The 23,657-nt window shown below is 46.0% G+C and overlaps 1 protein-coding gene across 7 annotated transcripts in view; it reads left to right on the forward strand.

The window, feature by feature from the left end:
• The window catches only part of DNAH9 (dynein axonemal heavy chain 9), a 392,191-nt gene that overhangs the window by 275,621 nt on the left and 92,913 nt on the right, over positions 1-23,657 (forward strand). For 6 of the 7 annotated variants that reach the window (XM_030534286.1, XM_030534283.1, XM_030534284.1 and 3 more), the window contains 4 exons: positions 5,983-6,147; positions 11,099-11,239; positions 15,981-16,151; positions 21,125-21,247. In XM_030534286.1, coding sequence (XP_030390146.1) covers positions 5,983-6,147; positions 11,099-11,239; positions 15,981-16,151; positions 21,125-21,247 — 600 coding nt within the window. Of the gene's footprint in view, positions 1-5,128; positions 5,210-5,982; positions 6,148-11,098; positions 11,240-15,980; positions 16,152-21,124; positions 21,248-23,657 lie in introns of those variants that run through there. The other variant, XM_030534287.1, reaches the window with a different exon arrangement.

Raw genomic sequence — 23,657 nt, forward strand, 5'->3', positions numbered from 1 at the left:
AGAATCATAGATTCCATAGATTCATAGACTCCAAGGCCAGAAGGGACCATTGTGATCATCAGCTTTAACTTCTGATACAGGCCACGGAATTTTCCTGAAATAATTTCTAGAGCAGATTTTTTAAAAAACATCTAATCTTGATTTAAAAATCAAGAGTGATGAGCAATCCACCATGCCCCTTGGTAAATTGTTCTAATGGTTAATTATTCCCACTGTTAAAAATGTATGCCTTATTTGCAGTCTGAATCTATATTCAACTTTCAGCCATTCGATCATGTTAGATCTTTCTCTGCTAGATTGAAGAGCCTATTATCAAATATTTGTTCCCCATGTAGGTACTTACAGACTGTGATCAAGTCACCTCTTAACTTTCTCTTTGTTAAAATAAATAGATTAAGCTCCTTGAAATGATCACATTCTAATCCTTTAATTGTTCTAATGACTTATCAGATCATTCAAGCACTCAAAACTAGGAACCTCCAGTATGCAGATATGTATGCATTTTGATACAGTCTTGAATTACATGGTCACGTGCTATTTTTCCACAGGATCTCTTGCCCCACTCAGTGTGCAGGATGGAACATGCTCTCTGAGTGAGCAGTTATGCAATATTTTGTTGTCTCCTTCTTGTTCCCTGTGTGGCCTTATTTACTGCACATTATTCAAACCCTGCTCTCAATATAGAACTATTAATTTCCTCTTGGACATTCCATTTAACTTAGCTTTTTGTGTGTAATCCTGTTAAGATCAAAATTATTCAAAAACTGGTGGAAAATAATTGAAAAATGTAGATAAACTATTACATGCAGATAAAAAGTCCAAGTCACTGATTCAGAATGACTTAGAATGCTCTACTTGCAGTGTATTGGACTATCCTGGCACCATTAGCTGATTCATTACTATTCATTACTGTTAAGAGGCACAAAGTCCAGAGATAATAGTTCTGCCATTGTCTCTAAAGAGTGTGATAGAAGAAAACGAGTATGGCAGTACAATTCCAGAGCTACTGGATTAGACTGGGTACTTATGAACTGCATGGGTGGGATCAGGAGAAAGTTTAATTCTAAAATTAGTAACCCTGAAACGCTTGTTTGTTTTTTATTTATAGTAGGTGTAGTTGAGGGCAGTCAGAGTCACATTACTGCTCCATTCTCTTCTTCACCAGAGCAGGCTATGGGAAAGTCAGATATATTTGCTACTGCCATCTTCCTGAGTTAGGGCCTGATCCAGTTCCCACTGAAGTCAATTGAAAGACTTCCATTGATTTCAGTGAGTCGGAACAGATCCTAACTCATGAGAACTCCTGAAATCGGCAGTTATCAACAGTTTGTGAGAAGTCTCACATCCAAATTCCAGCAGAAGGCAAGGCGGCTCATCCCCTGAATTGATGGTCTGTTTAAGCCACTCCAACAGCTTTTGCTTACCTGACTCTGTCCTGCCATATGATTTGAGTTGTGGTGGCTAATGAGAAATTGAAGCAAGGAAAGGTTTATTATTCCTCCCCCAAACACAAGAAGAAATATCAGTCTGCTTGGGAGAAAATTACATTCCTCTACCATGCTTCAAATGAGAGAGATACACTTGGCATTGGGGATATTGGCATGGAACTGGCATGGTACAAACCCTTGCCTTGGGATAGAGTTATTGCATTAGGAACCAGTTTCCAGAAGAAATGAATAGAAGAAGCCAAGTGGTTGTGTCTGGATGTCAGATGTCAGGACTTTGTGGAATACAGTGATATTACAACAGAGACAGCCAAAGATTCTAGATCAACCTTGAGATTTTGAATCTGTAGCAACCCCCTCGGGCCTAAAAGGTCAAAGATGGGTTTTGTCAAAGTTAGACTCAGGACTCACAGTTTGTCAGACCACTGTGTTTTATTAGCATAGCGCTCTGCTAATAACATCCAGATAATGTGAGTACCACGCAAGACACAAACTATCTTATTTATACAGATAAAAGAGCGGGAATTAGACAAAGGGACAAAGAAAGCAAATCAGTAAAATTCACCTGGGGCACAGCATGCATATCCTACTTCCTTACTAACTCTTATCGATTTAAGGCTAATACTTCACCAATTACCCTTAAACGGTGCAATTGTTCTATGTTAATGTCTGTATTCCTTACACTTAGATTGCAGCATTCCAACAATTTGGCTTAAAGGTACAGACAGCATTTCTTTAATCCTTTCTATTTTCACAATATAATTCATTCTACTTTCACAGTTTCCATTATGAACGAAAAGATTGAGCATAGCTATCATCTCAATGCTTCCAGAGACCCAGAAGTGTGCTCTAGCAGGCAACGATTCACTGTGACTATGACCCCTACTGCCCAGAGGCCTGAGTATTGATATGTGAAAGGCTACAGGGAGCTCCAGTGTTAACGGGGTCCCAGCTAGATGCCAGGTGTGGATGTACTTCCCCAGGGTTTTGAGCTATAGACACTTTACTCCAAAAATTGACCTTTATCTTTACAGATATATTAGAAAACCGTTCCCCTGAACAGGATGAGGAGGTGGGCTGCTCCTGGCAGGGTTGGAGAGAGAGGCCTTGACAAAAGAACTAGAGCAGCAGAATCACTGTATGGAATGTGCTTTTTAGACTCTTGGGAAAGGCTGCTGTTTGCTGGCCCAGCTAGGCAGGCACAGCATCTTTGATCTCTGATAATAGTTGCACGTATAGAGAAATCCAATTCCTTCATCTATCAGTGAGGCTTGAGGGGGTGGCAGTTTGTGAGCCCTGAGGAGAGCTACCTCAGAGAAGGGATTAACTTTTGGTAGTGGGACAAAACATGAAATGCCCCATGATAACCTTTCCCCTCCCCACCCCGAAATTCCGTTTTCATTGTAGTATATGAAATATCAAACAACCGACAATTCCACTGTACAAATAACTAACCATAGCCTCAGTGACATTAAAAACAATAGCATAACAGACCAGTAATCAGGTATAGACATCTGTGGGGAATACAGCATCACGTGCAGTTCATTGTTTGCACTTAAGGGCATTACATAGGAATTATGAGCTATTAGAGAAAGAGAGAAAAAAAATCCATCCTTATTCATAACTCCAGGGCCTCCAGCTCACATTCTTGACTACTAATAGCCTGCAAAATGTCATTTTAAATGCAGGCCATGTTTGAATGACAGGAACATGTAAAATTATAGCCAAATCAGTTTTCTGTGTCAAAAAAACCTATAAAATATTTACTTCCTTGCACAAAGTCCTGCATGTAATGCCCAAGAAATAAGTCCCTGAAAACAAGGATTTCCAGTTGGAATGCCAACAACCTGCACACTTCAGTGCATTAGCTGTTCTACATACTGTAGGTGCTGCATTGATATGGCACGTGTGTGTGTGAATAGCATATGCAATATTTCAGTGCAGTATTTTGGAAGATTTAAAGTTGATTTATTATCAATGAAAGATTCAGAAGCGACAGCCTGAACTCCACGATATACAAAGCAAATACCGCTTGGGGGGCAGTTCAGGGCTCCTGGTACATAACTTCTCAGCCCTGGACTGAGAGGGGTTTAAGAATAAGAGGAAGGTTTGGTTTCCATGGACTATTCTGTCTCTTGTCTCATAAATGAGATTATCAACCAGAGTGAGGGTAGAAATGCTGCTTTCTGGTGGCATGGATGCCTGTGTGCCTGAAACGAGCTCAGAGAACCAGATCATTTCATGCTGACAGTGAATTGCCATCTGATGGCAGCTTTGACCTCAGGCTTGCTCCAAGTGCATTTGAAATCTCTCTATCTTTAGTGAGAATTGGGTAGGATCCTTAGTGCTGAAAAGCTCCTTGTCTGTTGCCAGTTCTCTGAGCCACAAAGCGATGTTACTTCAGTACCAGCTGGGGATTTAAATGCCTTCATCTTTCAAAAGGCTTCTCTATGTGCTAAAATATTTGTGATTATTTTCTTTTGACAGCACAGTAGCAGAAAGGCCAAGCTTATATTATACCCAGCAGTGCACAAGACAGGTGCATGGTTTGCCATTGTTGTAGTGGTTCGGCAGCGGGATTCCTCACACTCCGGGTCTGTAGGAGGCCAGTCCACCTCACTACGTCTCTGGGCGTCACCTGTCGTGGGGAATTAGTGGTGTGGCAAGAGTCTAAAGTTCAGGCCCATAGTCAGGGGCCGAGCAACAAACTCAGTTAAATAGACTAGACCCTTAGTCAGGGCAGGGCAAGGAGAGTCTATAGCTCAGGCCTGCAGCCAGGGGCCGAGCAAAAAAGACAGACAGGTAGCCCAGGCCCTCAGTCAGGGCAGGGCAATAAGTCTATAGCTTTGATCTGAAGTCACGGCCGAGCAGCAAGGGCTTCGCGCATCCTGGCTCCGACAGATGGCCGACAAGTGGTGGCTTCTTGGCCTCAAGAGGGGGAGACAGCCACCCCAGGGTTGGGGCGGCAGGGCGGGGCGCAGGCCCATCCACTCCACTGCACCCTGGCCCAAGGCCCTAACAGTGGCAGCGGGATTTGCCACTGGGTCAGCGGGGATCCTGACTGCAACATGCTGACCTGTGCTCAGGTGGTGCTGCAGTCAGACTAGGGTCAGCTGCCGCTGGGCCATTTCCTGACTCCCTCGCAGGGTGTACCTGGTCCTGTAGAGGGTTGTCCAGATCGTCCGGGTAGAGGACCTGTGGTAGTGCTGGCAGCTCCTCCGCTATCGGGTCAGCGTACAGCTCTGGCCAGTCCTCAGCTCCCCAGGGACCAGCAGCAGTCTCCAAGCTCGGGAGCAAGCAGGAGGAGTCTAGCTCCTCCAGCAGCTGCAGGCCAACTGAGCTTTCAGACCCACCTTTCTGAGCCGCCCACTGACTGCCAGCAGGAGGGGTGAGTGTGGCCTGGCTCCGCCCACCAGGGCTCAGTGAGGGGTTCCTCCCCCTCCGAGTCCACGGGAGGCCAGTCTGCCTCACTACAATGTTAAAAAATGAGAATTTGTAAAACAACCACCCTCTTGGATAATGTACCTTCATCCCAGTACAGGCACTGTGCCCCCGGCAAAGGCTGAGCAATAGTTGCAATCACTTGTGCAAGGGCAGAATCTACTTGTGAAGGGTCACCAAGCTGAGGAAGAGATGCCTTCATTTCACCATAAACTGTGTCTTCTGTTAACCATTTTTTACAGAGGAAAGATAACTGAGTGGCAGCTGGACACAGAGCAGGTTGTTATGGAGGGATTTGTTATATGAAGGAAAACTGTAATGGCCCTGTAATTTACAAGGTCTGTACTTCAACAAGTGGCTATTTAGTTGTTTATATCTGTTTGATTGTCTTGTCTTTTAGATTGTGAACTCTGTGTCAGGGACTGTCTTAGATTCTCTGGCACAATGGGGCTCTATCTCTGGGGACTACTCAAATACAAACCATAGTAACAGCTAAGTGGAGACATTATTGTGCCTTGAGTTATGAAACTGAACTATCTGGCAATGTGTCTTGCACTAATCTCTTTGAATAGAAGTGAACTTTCTGCTTTTGGGCCATTTTTGCTTCTAGTTGTCAGACTTTTACCTGTTTTGCTCTCAGTTCTGAGATGACGTGCGTTGATGTGTCATGGGCAGGTGTACTTGGACCTTTGGGGATGGAAGAGAGTGGCAGCCATGCTAGCAGTGGTGGACTGCACCAAGGGCCATCCTTATCCAGACTGACTCAAGCATGAAACAGGAGATGTCAGTGGGGAGGGTGCAGGGGGTGTGTGCTTGTGAGATCTGACCCAATTCTTTTTCTCCAAACCAGTTTGTGCTCTCTTATTTTGAATACATTCGTAGCTGCGGGGCATACATCTCCTGTCCCTTCTTAGTCCGTACATGTTCAGGGTTTCTTGGAGAGAACAGCATAGTAGGGATTGGATTGATTTCTGCTGCAAAAGGCCATGATAAACACTGGCTTGTGCAAGTGGGTTGGGAAAATTTCAATCTAATGCTGACGCGTTGCCTTTGACACTGGTCTGTGGCTAAAACATCCCTCATTGTTTATTTGCAGTCAGACCTCACAAAGCAGCAGAATGGATTCAAAATCACTTTAAAAACTTTAGAGGACAATTTGCTGTCCCGGCTATCCTCAGCATCTGGGAACTTCCTCGGGGACACGGCCTTGGTGGAAAACCTGGAGACCACCAAACAGACAGCTGCGGAAATTGAAGAAAAGGTAAAAGCAAAGTCCGGGCCAGAAGAAGGGAACATGGGTGATGTTATTCATCTTAAAGATGAATATGTTCCTCTTGCCCCTTCTGCTGCATAGAGAATCGAAATCAGTATAAATTCCTGTGCTCTCTAATCTGGCTGGCTCTGAGCAGTTCAATTCTTAAGAGCGTGTGTATGTTAAATGGCTTATTTAGGAAGAGGAGAAAATGGCAGTGTCTGATGCAAAACAATAAAACTTAAACACTGTATCGAGATGGATTACACTGCTGCAGCTTAATACTGTGGCTTTATTTATTTATTTACTTACTTATTTGATTAATTCTGAATACGCTGCGCTTCCTCAGTTAAGCCAGAATTTTAGCCCAGGTGCAAGCTGGAATCCATTGTTTTTTATGTGATCCAGATTCAATCTGCAGAAACTCAGATGTTTAGTACCCATGCAGTTCCCCTGGGCGTAAATTTGGTTTTTAAACCAGTCTGCACTGTCACCATTATTATTTACACAGCTTGTCTTACTGTTTGCACATTTTCCCTCTATCTGTCAGACACAAGTCATCCCTTCCCTATCATTTTGCTGGGGGTTCAAGCATAAACAACAGCTCTCATTTCTCAGCGTGGGACCCCCACCTCACTGAGAGGCTAACAGTTTCCCCTCCACTCTTAGGCTGTTTCTAACAGCTCTGAATGTGAAATCATATTTGTTCTGCTTGACAAAGATATTTTGTTTGAACTCCTACAGACCTGGCTCAGTCACAAAGAAGAACACAGAGGACATTTGAGCAAGGCTGTGTGAACTCTAGAAACAATTGTCCTCATAGCCTTAAGACTGAGCTATTGATTGATGGTGTCTGGGGAAGCCAAAACCAGCAGTGTATTTCCCTCTGACTCTGTTCTGTGGGTGGTTTGCCTTCTCATTTGCTTACGCCCATTGAAATACTTTATGTACCTCCATCCTCAGCTTTGCAACGTTTCATGTGGCTGAACCTTCCTCACAAACCCCTGGGCATGGGAACCAGCCTTTGCTGTGGGGCTGAATCAAGCTCCAGTGGAGAGAATGCAATGTTCTTTCAGCATTTTTCTTCTCCATTGGAATGCAAGTTTTCCTGCAGTTTTAGCTTCTAAAACAAGAACAATCAAATTCCAATTGCGAAGTGTATCACCACCCACCCTGTTGTACGGGGGCTGAATGTTGGAATTAGACCTCACTTGGGATCCAGTCTATGTGGCCTTTGAGTTGCTTTACTGGCAGGACTCTTGAGTAACATTCTGCAGGTCAACTCCATGTTCATTCTGGAAAAACAATGCTAACAGAATGTGAGGCATAAGAGCCCTTTGATATCTGGCAGTGTAAGAGCTGCTAGGATAATTTCCATACCACCTCTCAGAGTTTTGGACCTCTCCATGTTCTGCTCCAGAGATGCCCCCTTCGGTCTCATGCCACTAGTTATCCCCCTCTCTATGGCTGTGTCTACTCTTGTGGTGTGTAGACCACACAGGCCATGCCTACACTTTTCACCACCGCGTGAAGCTACTAGCTGTATTGAAAGGCTCCAGCAGCAGGACACTACACTGCTAAAAACAGCAGGGTAGATGTGGAAGACACTCCCTGGGCATGTAGAAAGCCAGTGTAGGGTATATACTCTGGGGTTCAGGTGCATAGGTTTCTTTGTTCTACTTCCCTGAGCCATGCCCCATCAACTACATGGCTGGTTATGCCCAAGCTAGGTGGGCATGCAGTGTCTGTATTCTACACACCGCAGTAAGTGTAGAGCTACCCAATAGGCAGAGCCCACAACTGTCTCCCTCCAGACTGGAGATTTAGGTTTGCAGTTCCCCTGCCATTCCCTGTGGTTATCCCAGCACATCTGATGTAGCTCAGCTCCTGCAGGTTCCATAATAGTGGAGTACCAGTGACCAGCCAGCCTTCACAGAGCGCGGTACATTTATTTAAAGAGTAAATAGATAAAACAATAAAAGGTCTAACCACATGCTGTACTTACCAGAGATCCCCCATCTTCCACATGGCAATCAGGTAGACGACAAGGTCCTTCAGACCCTTCCAGCAGAGCTTGCCCTCTTGGACAAAGGCTCATGCCAGTATGCAGATCATGAACAAGAGTCAGACCAGTCTTATGCCAAAAGCCTTTCTTTGTTCCTTGGACCTGACCCAGTATATGTAAACATCCCCAGGGGGTACCAGGTGTTCTTTGGAGTTGTCTACCTGCCCTAGGCTGTGCTGTAATCACCTCCCACTGGTTGTAGCTCCTGGAGGTAAGCTCAGTGACTCTCCCCCAGGGAGCTAGAATACACCTGTCCGTGTTTCTCTGAGATCATCTCTTTTTCTAGGTAACTCTCCCAGGAAATTGTACATCCTCCTGGGGCATTAAAAATCCCTGTTTCTGTCAGCCATGCCCCCGCTGGATCCCCCAGCTCCTACTGGCTGTACTTGGGGAGCTGTAGGGTGGCAGCACCTGCGCAGAGGGAGCTCTGGCTGCAGAGTGTCTGGGAGCTGTGGGAACAGGGCAGCTTGGGAGCAGTGAGTGGCACAGTTTGCACTTGACGCTGGCAGCATCCAGTCACTTCCATACAGAAACCAGCTATGGGGTTCACCTCTGGGTGGGAGCAGGGTGGCTCCAGCTAGTGCCACATAGTGCTTGCCAAGATCAATGCCCAGGACAGCCCCTGGAGCAGGGAAGGGCAAACAGTGCCCTGGGTGGGGACAGGCAGATATCCCATTGTTTTTTTACCTCTGAAGTGGCAACCCTAGGAGCAGAGACACATCACCTTCATTATTTAAAAGCATTTTAACTCTTCCCAAGACACTGATACCAGTTTAACTGAAAGTGTGAGTTTAAACCAGTATAGTTAAACTGACACAAGTCCCTGTGCAGATGCTCCTATTTCAGTTTCAGAATGGCTTATGTTGGGTTAGCTGAAGTTGATTAGGAGCCACTGTTCAACCAAAATCAGGATGTCCATATGGGGGCTTGCACTGGTTTAAAAACTGCTTTCAATTAAACTGGTGCAACTTACTTGTGCTGACAAGGCCTAAAGTTTCTACAAATCTGTAAATCAAACTTTGTCTCTCACTTTAATTCTTAACAATGGAAAGACTTATTTTTGTACCTGACCCCATACACTTGTGGCACTTATTAAATTCTATGCATCTTCAAATGCAAACACCCTCATGGGAGTTCTCATAGCAGTTCATGGATTCCCTCTGTTGCACGCTGCAAATTCCCTCTGAGTCATGCATCTGCTGTCAGGTAAAGCTGGAACTGCAATAAAAGTCCTGCAGCCTGGGGGTAAAAGTGACATTTAGCAACTTCTCTGTAACCTTTTCTGCAGCAAGCTGCTTGCACAGACCCTCATGCTGCAGCTCTCAATTGTCAATCTGTAACCTAGCTGCACCTTAAAACTGGCAGGGTAAAGGTAAAGAAAAATAAATGCGTCATTAAACCAACTGTGCAAGACAGTACGGGAGTATTTTGCCTCCCAGCACCTTGCTTGTTGGAACCCTGCACAGGCAGCCTGTATTGATCAGGCCTCAAAGTTTTGTCTGTAGCATTAATCCATTCTCCTTGCCAGTCAGCGCCCCACCTCCCCTCAGGACAACCCCTCACTGGCTCACATCTTCGTTTATTAAAATAGACCACATTACGAGTGACCTCTGCTTTGTACCAAGTGACCATATCAGATTGTACTCACCTTTAGATGTGGTGCTAAGGGTGATTCTGGACAGTATAGACCAATGAGCCTTATCTGAATATGAGGAAATGTGAATGAATTAGTCAAGCAAATCCTTAGATACATGTATGATGAGGGGGATAAACTAAAATAGCTTCTGTAGGGCTCAGTCATGCCTCTTCAACCAATCAGAGTCCTGTGAAAGAGTTAATTAGAACAAAGGGAGTAGAGAACAGGTGGGTTTAATAGACTTCCAAAAGAATTTTCCTAAAGTTCCTTACAACAGGCTGTGAAGATGGCTTGATAGCCACATGGGCAAGAGATATGGTCCTGTCCTGGATTGCTGGCTCCAGGCACTGACTCAGCAAGCAGGTGCTTGGGGCGGCCAAGGGGAAGGAGCAGCACGTCAGGCTCTTCGGCAGCAATTTGGCAGCAGGTCCTTCCCTCCGAGAGGGACCGAGGGACCAGCCGGCATATTGCCGCCGAAGGAGAAAGCAGCACGGTGGAGCTGCTGCCAATCACTATCGCGGCCTTCCCCCGCCCCCCCGCCACTTGAGGCAGCAAAAACCCTGGAGCCAGCCCTGAAATGACCAATTCTCAGCTTGGAGTGGAGTTAATAGCCGAGTCACCTTGGAAGCAGTGCTAGCTAGGCCTAGAATTGCTTGGTATCTTTCATTCATTAATGACCCACATGTGAGGGGGCGATTAGCATGGAAAAATTAGCTGATGACAAAAATGATTAAGGCTCATCAGGAGTAGGCATATTGTGGGGAACTCAGAGGGGCCAGTAGATAATTGAGCATCGTGAAATGAAATACAGCAGAGTGCTTACCTGCAGCTGGCAGATCTTGGGTTTTCCCAACTGTGTTGTGACAGCACTTTTCAATTCCAGAAAGAGACAGGCAGGGAAGGAGCCGACACAAACATGTACCAAAACCTGCCTCACAGAACTCAACCCAAAGCAATTAGCCAAGGCCACCTGTTCCCAGTATAAGCACTGTCCAGGTCTAACTGTCATTGCCTACCACCCAGAAAACAAACCTGCCTGGCTCAGAGGGGGAATATTTGAATAGCTAACAGCTCAAGTTCTGACTCTGCAGTCTGTGTGAAATCACAGCAGCCAGTTCTCACTGCTTGGCAGTGCAGAGAAATTGCTCTGTAGTTGTGATCAGAGGGGCTTATGTGCTCTCCCCACCTTTTCTGAGGTGAGAGAGAGTCACACAATTAAAACAGTTTCATGATTGTTTTGGTCTTTAATTTCCTCACAGGTCCAGGAGTCCAAGGTGGCAGAAACAAAGATTAACGAGGCAAGGGAGCACTACCGGCCTGCAGCAGCACGGGCCTCTCTGCTGTACTTCATCATGAACGACCTCAATGCCATTCACCCCATGTACCAGTTCTCTTTGAAGGTACTGCCCCCGTGACTGACAAGAGCTCTCCCAGCTCCCGAGAGTTCTGCTGGACAGTTTAGTTACCTCTTTAACATACTAAGGTGGAATGAAATCTGTTTTCTTGGGCCAGGTGGAGGGGAGGGTATTCTAACCCCCACTATAAACGTAACCTAATCCCTTCTATTGCTTGGTTTTCACGGAGGTTGCTGTTATTTATTGCTTTCTAACGGCACTTCATGGTTTTATTTTTATTTCAGTAGCACCTCAGAGTCCCAGTCCTGTACCAGAATCCCATTGTGCTAAGCGCTGTACAAACATACCGCAGAAATATGCATAGATTCAAAGGTCAGAAGGGACCATTATGATCATTTAGTCTGATCTCCTGTAGATCACAGGCCAGAGAACTTTCCCCAAAATAATTCCAAAAGCAGATCCTTCAGAAAAATGTCCAATCTTGTTTTAAAAATTGCCAGTGATAGAGAATCCATTGTTGCAACCGTTAATTAATCTCACTATTAAAAAAATTGTACCATATTTCCAATCTGAATTTGTCTAGCTTCAACTTCCAGCCACAGAATTGTGTTATGCCTTTCTCTGCTAGATTGAAGAGCCCATTATTAAATATTTCTTTCCCATATAGATGCTGTAATGAAATCACTTCTATCGTCTCTTTGTTAAGCTAAATTGATTGAGTTCCTTGAGTCTGTGTCACTATAAGACATGGTTTCTAACCCTTCAATCATTCTCGTGGCTCTTCTCTGAACCCTCTTCTATTTATCAACATCCTTCTTGAATTGTGGTCACCAGAATTGGAGACAGTATTCTAGCAGTGGTTGTATCAGTGCCAAATACAGAGACAAAATAACCTGTCTGCTCCTACTCAATATTCCCCTGTTTACATATTCCTGGATTGCATTAGCTTTTTTGGCCACTGGGAGCTCATGCTCAGCTGATCATCTACCACAACCCCCAGATCACCTTCATAGTCACTACTTCCTAATCCCATCCTGTAAGTGTGGCCTACATCCTTTGTTCCCAGGTGTATACGTTTACATTCAGCCATGTTAAAATGCATATTGCTTGCTTGCACCCAGTTTACCAAGCGATACAGATCACTCTGAAACAGTGACCTGTCCCCTTCATTATTTACCATTTTTCCAATTTTTGTGTCATCTGCAAGATGGACTTTCCTACACATAGTGCACAGTCTACATGGATAAGAGAAACAAGCTACCCGCTTCCAATGCTGTGAGTGATGGCTGTGCAGTGCAGTAGCGTGTGTTAGGTAGCAATAGTTTGATTAAAGATTGAAGGGTGGCATCCCTAGGGGTCAGCATTAAGTTTGCAGGGCATGATCTATCTTGCTTAAACAAGACATCAGGCTGCTTGAGGCATTTCCTATGCATTGCCAACAGTTACCACAAGGAAATGGAAGAACTACGTTTAGTTATAGAACTCTGTGTATGCAGAGCAGTGGTTCCCAGAGCCATGCCACAAAAGGACAGCTCATAGACTCATAGATTTTAGGCCAGAAAAGACCATCAAGTTCATCAGAGGTCCCCAAACTGTGGGGGCACGTTCTCCTAAGGGGGCACAAAGGAATGTTTGGTGGGGGGAAGAGGGAGCTGCAGGCCTGGGCCAGTCCCCACAGGGGGTGGGGAAGGAGTACCACCCAGCCCTACCCAGCGCCTAGCTTTGCTCCGGCCCTGGCCTCAGCTGCAGCCCCAGCTCCTGGTCCATGCCTGGCCCCATTCTCAACCTCAGTGTGGCTCCCTACTGAGCCAGGGGCCCAGCTCCTGACCCCGCCTCCAGCCTTGGCCCCTGGATGCAACTCCATCCTTGGTCCCAAAACCACCCCAGTTGTGGCCTCAGCCTCAGCCCCCTTACCCCTGTCCACGTTCCCTCCCCCCCCTGGAGCTGCAGACCCATGTCCAGCCCTGGCACCGGGGTGGGAGGGGACAGAGGGCGCAGACAGGGGTAAGGAAGGGTGCAACCCTCACATTGCAGGCCATAGGACCTCACCCACCAACTCCTGTTATAGACCCCTAACTTCTGGCTGAGTTCCTGAAGTCCTTAAATCTTGATTTAAAGACTTCAGGGTATAGCGAATCCTCCATTTACACTAGTGGCCCATTCCCCATGCTTCAGAGGAAGGCGACAACCCCCGAGGTAGCTCTACTAATCTAACTTGGGGAAATTCTTTCCTGACCCCAAATATGGCGATCTGTTAGACCCTGGGCCTGTGGGCAAGACCTATGAGCCAGATACATGGGAAAGAATTCTCTGTAGTAACTCAGAGGCCTTCTCCTCTAGTGTCCCAGCCCTGGCCCTTGGAGATATTTGCTGTTAGCAGTCGCAGATTGGCTACATACCATTGTACGCAATCTCATCATACTGTCTCCTCCATAAATTTACCATGCTCAATCTTGAAGCCAGTTAGGTTCCCTCCCCCTCTCCAACCCTTGGATGGCTGTTCCAGAACTTCACTTCTCTGATGGCAATAACCAGAAATCACAGTCACAAAAGGGACAGCATACAGACAGAAAAAGAGAACCTCCCAAGTCTCCACAGCCTAAACCCCCTAGTCTGAGAACCAAAAGGTCAGCTCCAGATCACAGCCCTCCAGGCCAGCTGCTGATTTGTTGAACTCATCTGTTTTTTCTATCCTTAAGCTCCCTTCTTTTGCCAGCCTGAGTGGACACAGAATCCAGTCTTTGCTCTACACTGGGATTTAGAGTAGGAGACTTAGTTTCTTGGTATAGGTTAAAATGTATGGCCAGCTGTAAATTCATAGTTAATTGTTTCTTGTTTTCAAGTCTGGACATTGTTTCACCGGCAGGTTTCCCTACTTTTACTGGTGGGGAAGGAGGTTACCTTTCAGGATGTCTGCTTGGTCAGTAAGCTCCTTGAGGCGGGGATTATTGTTGTGTTCTATGTTTGTGCAGCACCTAGCACGATGGGGCCCTTGGTCATGACTAGGGCTCCTACCTGCTACTGCAATACAAATCATAATAATAATTAATCATTTTGCCTTGACAATATAACCCTCCAGAGTCTTCTTCATGGCCAGTCACATGGTACCGAGAGGCTCTTCTGGGTCTTTTCCTGCAAAGGAGTCCATCAAAGAAGGACACACGTTTGGGCCATGGCAGCTTCAAAGCTATTACTGCATAGGTCTCTCAGATGATAAGCGGTTCCAGTGTAAATATAACAATGCTATATGCTCACAAAGGACAGGAGATGTTGTTTGGAGTCCAGCTGTATGAGGGTGAAGGGGAGTCTGCCTCCTAGTCTAGGACTTCTTCCAGACAGTTTGTAAACCCTGCTAAGTGAGCTTGAAACACCCCTTAGAGCCCTGAAGAGGTTTTCTCCAGCAATATATGGGGCTGATTCACATGCAGATTATTTTGTCAGGGAAATGTGCAGAGTAGCTTCCTTACAAGTATACACTTTAGTAGATCCATTCCACACATAACAGGTACAGGAATATCTGAGGTTTCACCCTTCATCCACATCATCTGTACCTTGGGAGTTTATTCAGTAACATGAACAGTGTATAAATACCTAGAAAATGATTCCTAAAATGTTTTAAACTAATACTTTATAATCTCTCATTATAATTTATCTTGTAGAGATGTGCAGCGATGTTTGCAAAATACTTCACAAATGATGTTATAACTTTAGCTACAAAGCCCATTATAAATTGGCGTACATAAGATTTACATGAGTCTCTGCACATGTTCTAACAAGAAATTTATGCAGGAAAATATATATTCTACAAATAATTGAGTAATAAAATATGAGCAATATTACTCTAATTTAGAACTGTATTGTTTTCTCTTTGCTTGGGCCTATAAAACCCTAAAAATAACTGTCTGCGCAGCCATATCTGGCTTGTTTAGTATTATTAATTTGTACTGGCCTGGTTATTTCAGATTAGCTAGTTTCAACTTTATGGAGTCTTCCTGTTTTTAACTAAGCTGTGGTTAGGGTTTTCTTCAGTAGAATTTGGTAATTTGCTAATGTGTTTTCTCCAGCATGCTCTGAAGGCTTTTGAGTCTTTTCTCATTTACATCAGAAATGTTTCATATTTTACTTAATAGCTTCCTCTTCAATGGATGTCCTGAGGGGACCTTATTGGGGTAATCTAATTCCCAGATCATTGGGTATCATCTACCCTTCCTCTCTTGTCATTTCTGCTGAAGCCAGGAAGTAAAAAGTCATGGGTTTTTTTTGGTTTTGGGGGAGGAGGGTTTGCACTTAAGGGAATTTGTTACCTTTATATTGCTATGAGACATGTGATGTGGGAGGTATGTTCTCCTTGGGGACTCCAGTGCCTTTCAGCTCAATGTTTGCAAAACAGAGCTGTGTAATCCCTATGACAGATCATGTGAAATATTTCCATTAGACATTCTAATTCAGTGAGCCTGCCTATGTACTACCTTCTTGAACCCAAATGAGCATAATTTCATGGAGAATGTCATTGTTTTAAGGCTGAATACTTCTCAAAGAGCAGCAAGTAAATGTTTTTGCCTTGGAAAAGAGAGAGAGAGTGAAAGAAGCTGGTCCAAGTCCTAGTGTCCAATCCAATTACACAGCTGTTTAGAGCTGGCAGTTCATACCACTTGGTTGTTTGTTTTCTTTATGAGATAGAAAAAACTGAGTCCGTTTCAGCTGTGGGAATGTTACATACAACATTCAGGGCATTAAAAGAGTAATTGTAAAGCATCATAGATCTTCCTCCTGTCCCCCCATCCAGGCGTTCAGTGTCGTGTTTCAGAAGGCTGTGGAGAGGGCCTCTCCAGATGAGAGCCTCAAAGAGCATGTTCTAAACCTGATCGACAGCATCACCTTCTCCGTGTTCCAGTACACCACCCGGGGGCTGTTTGAGTGTGACAAACTGACCTACACTGCCCAAGTGACCTTCCAGGTAAAGAACAGGAGCAGCATCATTTAGCTGGAATAATATGTGTGATAAGTCAAGTTCTTGGCATTGCACACTGTCCGCCAGGAGAAAACCCAATCCCAATTCCTGCCCTTCAGCATATATGCAGCTAAGGTGTGTGGTCTGGGAAAGTTCTTTCCCCTTCTGCTTCTCTCACTGCTAACAATCACAGATGCTTTGTATCAGAGGGGTAGCGGTGTTAGTCTGGATCTGTAAAAGCAGCAAAGAGTCCTGTGGCACTTTGTATCTTGCTTGCATATATATATACCTGCCCCTGGAAATTTCCACTACATGCATCCGACGAAGTGGGTATTCACCCACAAAAGCTTATGCTCCAATACGTCTGTTAGTCTATAAGGTGTCACAGGACTCTTTGCTGCTTTTACAGATGCTTTGGTTCACATTGAGTTTGCAAATTACTGTTTGAGCAGTGATGCCTGTTGTGGAACTCAAGGAAGTGATGGGGAGGGTGGGCTTTGGGGACAGGCTGCTTGTATGTGGAGAAAGAGTAGTTGGTTTGCTGCTGCTGTTTTCATCTTAACTGTATTTTTAATGATCTGTTGATATGTCAACAGCCCAGAGTTCAAGTCCTTTTTATGCCTACATATTGAAATGAAAATAAGTAAATAAATAGTGACTGCCATTATGCTGTAAAATTGCTATAGAGCAGGGGTCAGCAGCCTTTCAGAAGTGGTGTGCTGAGTCTTCATTTATTCACTTTAATTTAAGGTTTTGCGTGTGGCAATACATTTTAATGTTTTTTAGAAGGTTTCTCTCTGTAAGTCTATATATTATATAACTAAACTAGTGTTGTATTGTAAAATAAACAAGGCTTTCAAAATGTTTAAGAGGCTTCATTTAAAATGAAATTAAAATGTTGATCTTACACTGCCGGCCCGCTCAGCCTGCTGCTGGTCAGGGTTCTGTTCACCTAGGCCGGCAGCGGGCTGAGTGGGGCCTGCAGCCGGGACCCTGGCTGGCAATAGTCCGGCAGCCAGAACCGCAGACTAACAGCGGGCTGTGCGGGGCTGGCCGCCAGGACCCCAGACCGGCAGTGGGCTGAGCGGGGCTGGTGGCTGGAACCCCAGACTAGCAGCAGGCTCTGCGGGGCTGGCGGCTGGGACCCCAGACCGGCAGTGGGCTGAACCGCTCAGCTCACTGCCACTCAGGGGTTCCATCCACCGGCTCCTGCCAGCCGGGATTCCGGCTGCTGGACCTGCTCAGCCCGCTGCCAGTCTGGGGTCCTGGCTCTGCCCACATACAGTTAGTACCTACCTTGTCCCTGGTTCTGGCCCATTGTCTTCCTCTCTCTGCACTGAGCACAGGGCTGGGGGTGAAGGGTCTGGCCAGGAGCTAGAATGAGGGAGGGGCTCAGGGTTGGGGCAGGAGGTTTGGGTGTGGGGCACTTACCTGGGCAGCTCCCATTTGGTGCGAGGGTGCAGGTGGGAATGTAGGGAGGTGTGTGCAGGAGCTCCCATTTGGTGCTGGGGGGGATGTGGAGGGTGCAAGAGTCAGGATGTGGGGGGTGCATGGGGTGTGAGGAGGCTGGGTATGCGGGGGAGTGCAAGAGTCAGGGCTGGGGGCATGTGAGGGTGGTACAGGTGTCAGGGCAGAGGGCGCTGGGTGTGTGTGGGGGTGCCAGAGTCAGGGCTGAGATTGTGAGGGGGGAGTGAAGAAGTCAAGCAGAGGGGTGGGTGTGTATGGGGGCTACAGGGCTCAGGGCAGAGGCCTGCGGTGTGTGCGGGGCTCAGGGCAGGAGCCTGGGGGGGTGCTGGGCTGCAGGGCATGGGCCTGGGCCTGGGCCATGTACTAGGCTGCAGGGCTCAGGGCAGAGGGCTGGGTGTGTGTGTGTGGGGAGGGGTCAGGGCAGATGGCTGGGATGTGGGGGGGGGTCAGGGCTCAGGGCAGAGGGCTGTGTGTGGGGGGGGTCAGGGCAGAGGGCTGAGTGTATGTGAGGAGGGTCAGGGATCAGGACAGAGTGCTGCGTGTGTGTGTGCAGGGGGTCAGGGCAGAGGTCTGGGTGTGTGGGGGGGGTCAGGGAAGAGGGCTGGAATGTGTGTGAGGGGGGCTCAGGGCAGGGGGCTGGAGGGGATATGCCCCTATTCCACTCACCCACCCTTTCCCAAGGCCCTGCCCCTGCTTCTTCTCTGCCTCCGCCAGGAGCAGAAAGCACGCTGACTCTGCTCCTTCCCAATGCCCTCCCTCACAACGGCCATCAGCTGATTGGCCATCAGGGAGGGAGGGGTGGAGAGGCAGAGGAGGGGCATGAACCCACCACACTACGGGAAGAGGCAGGGGAGCCAGCAGGACCAAGCTTCTGCCCATAGGCGTGCGCAGCACATTTCATTAGGGTGTGGACCCAGGAAGCCCTGCCCTAGCCTTGCTCCTGCCCTGCCCCCATCCACTCCCTCCTACTTCCTGCCCCCGACTGCCCCCCTCAGAATCCCCAACCCCCCCACTCCTTGTCCCTTGACTACTCCCTCCTGGGACCCCTACCCCTAACTGCCCTCCAGGACCGCACCCCCTATCTAAGCCTCCCTGCTCCTTTTCCCCTGACTGCCCCTTTAGGACCCTACCCCCTACCTGTCCCCTGGCTGCCCCCACCCCTTATCCAACAACCCCCCCCCCGGACCGGCTCCCTTACCATTAGGCTCCTAGCAGCATGTTCTGCTCTGCGCGGAGCCAGATACACTGCCCCATTGGAGTGGGCATCCCCATCCCTCAGAATGCTGCACATGCGGTGGCATGGCTCCAGAGGAGGGGGGAGTGTGTCTGCCTCCCCCAAAGCCAAACACTGCTCCATGGGAGCATGCAGCCCCAGCCCCCAGAGCTCCAGGCAACGGGGGAGCATGTCTGCCACCCCGTAGAGCCAAACACTGCTCCAGGGGAGGGGAGAAGGCGGGGGAGGGGCCGGCAGCTTGCTGCGCTCGGCCCGGCGCTCTAGCCTGGGAGAATGGGGCCATTTTCCCACCCCTGCATTAAGGTGTGCCTGGGCACATCCCGTGCGCACATGTATGCTTCTGCCCCCTGCCTCCGCAAGGGCCGGGGGAGAGGAGAGTGGAGAAGAGCGGGCTGGGCAGGATTTTTAATGGCACGCTGCTGCCTGCCGGGACTCCATAGGTTGCTGACCCCTGCTATAAAGTATGTGCAGTGAGTGGGAGTTTAATAGATGTTACTGTATAATATGCAATATACAGTATGGAACACAGATCTGACTTGACTGTAGGTTATCCCTCCACACAAATAGTTAATTTATAGTTAATTCACTCCAGTGAGTAATATAATCCTTGTCCATATTATATAACAAAAACATTACACTTTAAAAAGCCTAGGCACTAAAAAGTATAGACATTACCAGGAAAGGTGATTTATATAAATATTCCATTATTCTTTAAGTTGGTACACTTTGTTAGTAAAATTACTAGCATTTAAAATGTCACCTTATACCTTACACAAAGAGCCTAAACTCTGATCCACAACACACACATACTCTTTCAGGAAATACATGCCTAGCTTTGTTAGGTAAAGTGTACAAGTAGCACATGTTGAATTTCTTAGTAGGTATTATCTGTTGAAAATATTCAATGGGTTTACTTCAGGCAATGAAATCTCTGCACTTAACAGGAGGTGGAATGAGGTTGGTGGTAAGACACATGTTATTTTTATCCATGTCAAAATAAGGTAATTCCTACTTTAGCTGGAAAACTCACCCATCCCTTTAATTGTGGAGATGCTAAACGTGACTCCATGATACTGCCAAAGCTATTGCATCATAGGTTGATAGTAAGGTAGAGTCAGGGATGCTGCAATAAATAAATGAGGAAAAGTCACCTATCATCCCCTGACAATATGTGGACAATAATAATGGGTGCATGTTGCAGAGCATCTCCAGCCCTGCTGCAGACCCCCCTCTCGGGAAATGTGAGCTATTTGCTCAGATTCCACAGGCTCTCATCACACTCTGAATGTCTCTCTCCTATCACTGAGTGATCCCACATGGACAAAATGGTTAGAGCTGGCCAAAACTGGCACATTGCAGTGACATCATCCGTGTGAAAAATCGTGCAAAATTTTTGGCCAATTCCTTTCATGTGATTTTGTGTTCACCACCTTCCCCACCACACACTCACACCAACCCAGGTTTAAATTTTCATGGTATTTTGGGGAAATGAAAATTCTTTGCAATGGAACATGTGAAAACCCAACACTTCACTTTGAGATGATCTGGATTGGATGCCAGTTTACTGACTGTACATTGTTAAAGTTCTGGATTTAGTTTATGATTCCTGTGTACCAAATGTATTAGCCCTTGGAAAAAAGAAGGGCAAATGCTTTAATTTCTTTAGTGGAATAAGGACGCTTGCACGTAGTTGCTTTGTTTATGTAACAGATGTTTACTGTACCTCATTGTCCCTAAGGTCATTCATTTTAGGGCTAGAAGGAACCATTGTGTTTATGTATATAACTCTTTAACCTCCTGCATAGCACAGGCCATAGAAGCTTACCTTGCAATTTTTGCATCAAGCCCACACCTTCTATTTGATCTATAGAATATCTTTGAGAAGGATCCCAGTCTTGACTTGGACTGCAAGTGATGGAGAACCAACCACATCCATAAGGCTTCCTCCGTGCCACAAAGGATTCCCAGCTGCTCTCTGTGGCCCCTTTGGACCTGGTCCACAGCCCCTCCCAGGTCCTGTTTTAGGACCTTAGCAATGTTGGGTCAGTGGACTAGGTGAGTCAGTGGACTCCATGTGTTTGTTCCAGCTTCTCAGTTTTCTACTCCACACCTCTGTGATGTATATTTTGCCAGCCCCGTTTGGCTGGTGGCAGTTTATACATTTTAGTCACACATTCTGGCATGTGATGACTCTTACAATGAATGTTCTAATCTGTTCTGCTGCACTCTGGGAATCCGAACAGCAGTGCTAAGGTATATCATTTGTTGGACATTGCAGATTCTTCTGATGAATAATGAAATTAACATGGTGGAGCTGGACTTCCTGCTTCGATATCCAGCACAGCCAGGAGTCACGAGTCCAGTGGAGTTCCTGTCTAATCACTCATGGGGTGGCATCAAGGTAACTGTTTAACTTAAAATAAATGTCATCAATATCTCTTATTGATATCTCTGAATCAAAGTCCAGTGAAGTCAATGGGAATCTTTGTGTTAATTCAGTAGTCTTTGGATCAATTCCTCTAGCAGTCAATAGATGGAACACCAGCCACAGTCTAGAGCTAGCACAAACTGTTGCTTCAGGAAAGTGGTTTTCTCTGGTAGTGAAAGCAATCGGTTCTGTTCCTCACTCTGCCACTGGCTCCCTGCATCACCTTGGGGAAGTCACTTTCCCTCTCCATGCATCAGATTCCCCCTCTGTAACGCTCAGCAGATCTGAGCGGTTACGATTTGTAAACACTTTGGGATCTTTGCTGGCCAAGTGCTATGCATGGTCAGGATGATATGGGCAATTTAAGGCTGAGACAAGTATCTCTGGCTGTGGTGCAGAGACTACTGCAGGAGGCTGTAGCCCCGACAATACCAGCTGATATGACCTTAGCAAGGCTTGTGCACAGGGACATAATGGAACGGTCTAAGAGCTGCTGCACTGCGGGGAGGGAGGGTAAAGGAATGACACTTCTGGACTACCTGACTGCTTGCCAGTCAACCAGCATGGAACGTACTTTCTGCTTCAGCAGAGGGCTTAAACATATGCCTAACTTCAAGCATATGACTAGTCCACTGACATCAGTAGGTTACTCCTCTGCTTACAGTTACCAATGTATTTAAATATCTTGCTGAATCAGGAACCATATCTGTAGTTGCATTGCTGCTGATGAACAATCTCTGATAACTGTTGTAATCCAGGAATGTGATGAAGGTGTTTGTTTATGGTACTTTATGACACATCTCTACTGATGCCTATACAGGTGTGTGTTTAAAGCGTTTTGGGGCATGACCATTGGGCTTTGCTGCACTGCAGTGAGTTCTGGACCTGCTATATCAGATATTAATGACTTTCTGTGCTGGGGTAAGGTTGTACAATGTAGTGTGGGAACCATTGCTTCTGAGATCAAACACTCTTATGAACCAAGACAGACTCAAACTAAAAAACAGAGAACCCTGCTATCATCTTGATTACCCCCACCCCCATTTTTCATTTTTGGGAGACCATTGGATCAAAGCCTCAAGATTCAAAGGGACCATGGACTCATGGACCAGGCAGCTAATGTGCCCCATTCCGCTCATTGTTAATACAGAAGATGGGCCCCCAGGGACTTCAGGTCCTAGCATGAACTTGGCCACAGGCTGAGACCTGTCATCTCCATGGGCTGTACCTGTATATTAAAGATGTGAGTGGCTGAAATCTGCTCCATTGTACACATGCACTGAACTCTTTGCAAGTTGTCAGTGTTGTCCTCACTGCTCTAAGTTTTAATTGGCAATGCCGTGCAAAATGGTGTTGGAGCTTTGAGGCCAAACTAGCCCTGCTCATTCTTGCAGAGATGTCGCATAATAATGAATGAATTTTTTAAAAATAAACACACGTCATCTGTTCTTCCATGGTTCAGTGGGGTGTTTTACATGTTCAGGCAGCAGCATTTTATTTTTGACCTTTTAAAAACAAATTCAATGAATATTTAAGGTTAGTACACAATAAAAACAGGTCCGTTTGTGAGCATAGCATAGCAAATTCACCCTTTTGTATCAAAATGTTATATTGTGTAAATATCTCACTAAAAGAGTCTTAGTCCAGCTCATAAACTCTTTGTTACCAAATACTAAATAGCCATTCAATTGTCCTTTGTGATCATTGTTTGCAGTATTGATTCTACTACAAATTATAGGCATGCTGTAAACTGTATTACTGTTTGTTTCATTACTGTGTGTTGATTTATTAGCTTTTGAGGTTTTGGCAGTTGTGGTTACATAAGGAACAGTTCTCGTACAACCATTTTCTCACAGTCTGCTATAATTAGGTTAATTAGTCATGGCTAAACTTTCCTTTCCTTTTATCAGGACGATTAATGCTGTAATAAATTGTTTCTTCGATAAAGCTTGAATAAAGTATATTTCAGATTCATATTTCAAATTCTAAATAGAATTTAGGTTTCTAATACATTTTTTATGGGAACATTGAAAAGTTACTGTGCTAACTGCTGCAGTTGCCAGAGGTTTCAGGCTAAGAGGGTTGTGCCAAAGGATATCTGACATTAATATTTGAGGCCCATTTTGGGCGGGTACAGTGACTTATTAACATGGTGGGGGACTTGGTGTACAGACAGCCTTGTCAGAATTAATGAGTATCATTACTTTATTACTAATGCATGCGTACTAATAATGCTGTACAGTTCTATAGCCCATTCCATCCAGTCATCTCAGACAATCATGATTTCTTCTTCATAGCTCCCTGTGAACTCTTCCAAGGTTTCACAGAGCCGTGGACAGAACTCAGGAGGCTTGGATCCTTGTTTCCCTCTTTAACCATTGAA

Source organism: Gopherus evgoodei, chromosome 15 (assembly GCF_007399415.2).
Source record: "Gopherus evgoodei ecotype Sinaloan lineage chromosome 15, rGopEvg1_v1.p, whole genome shotgun sequence".
NCBI lineage: Eukaryota > Metazoa > Chordata > Testudines > Testudinidae > Gopherus > Gopherus evgoodei.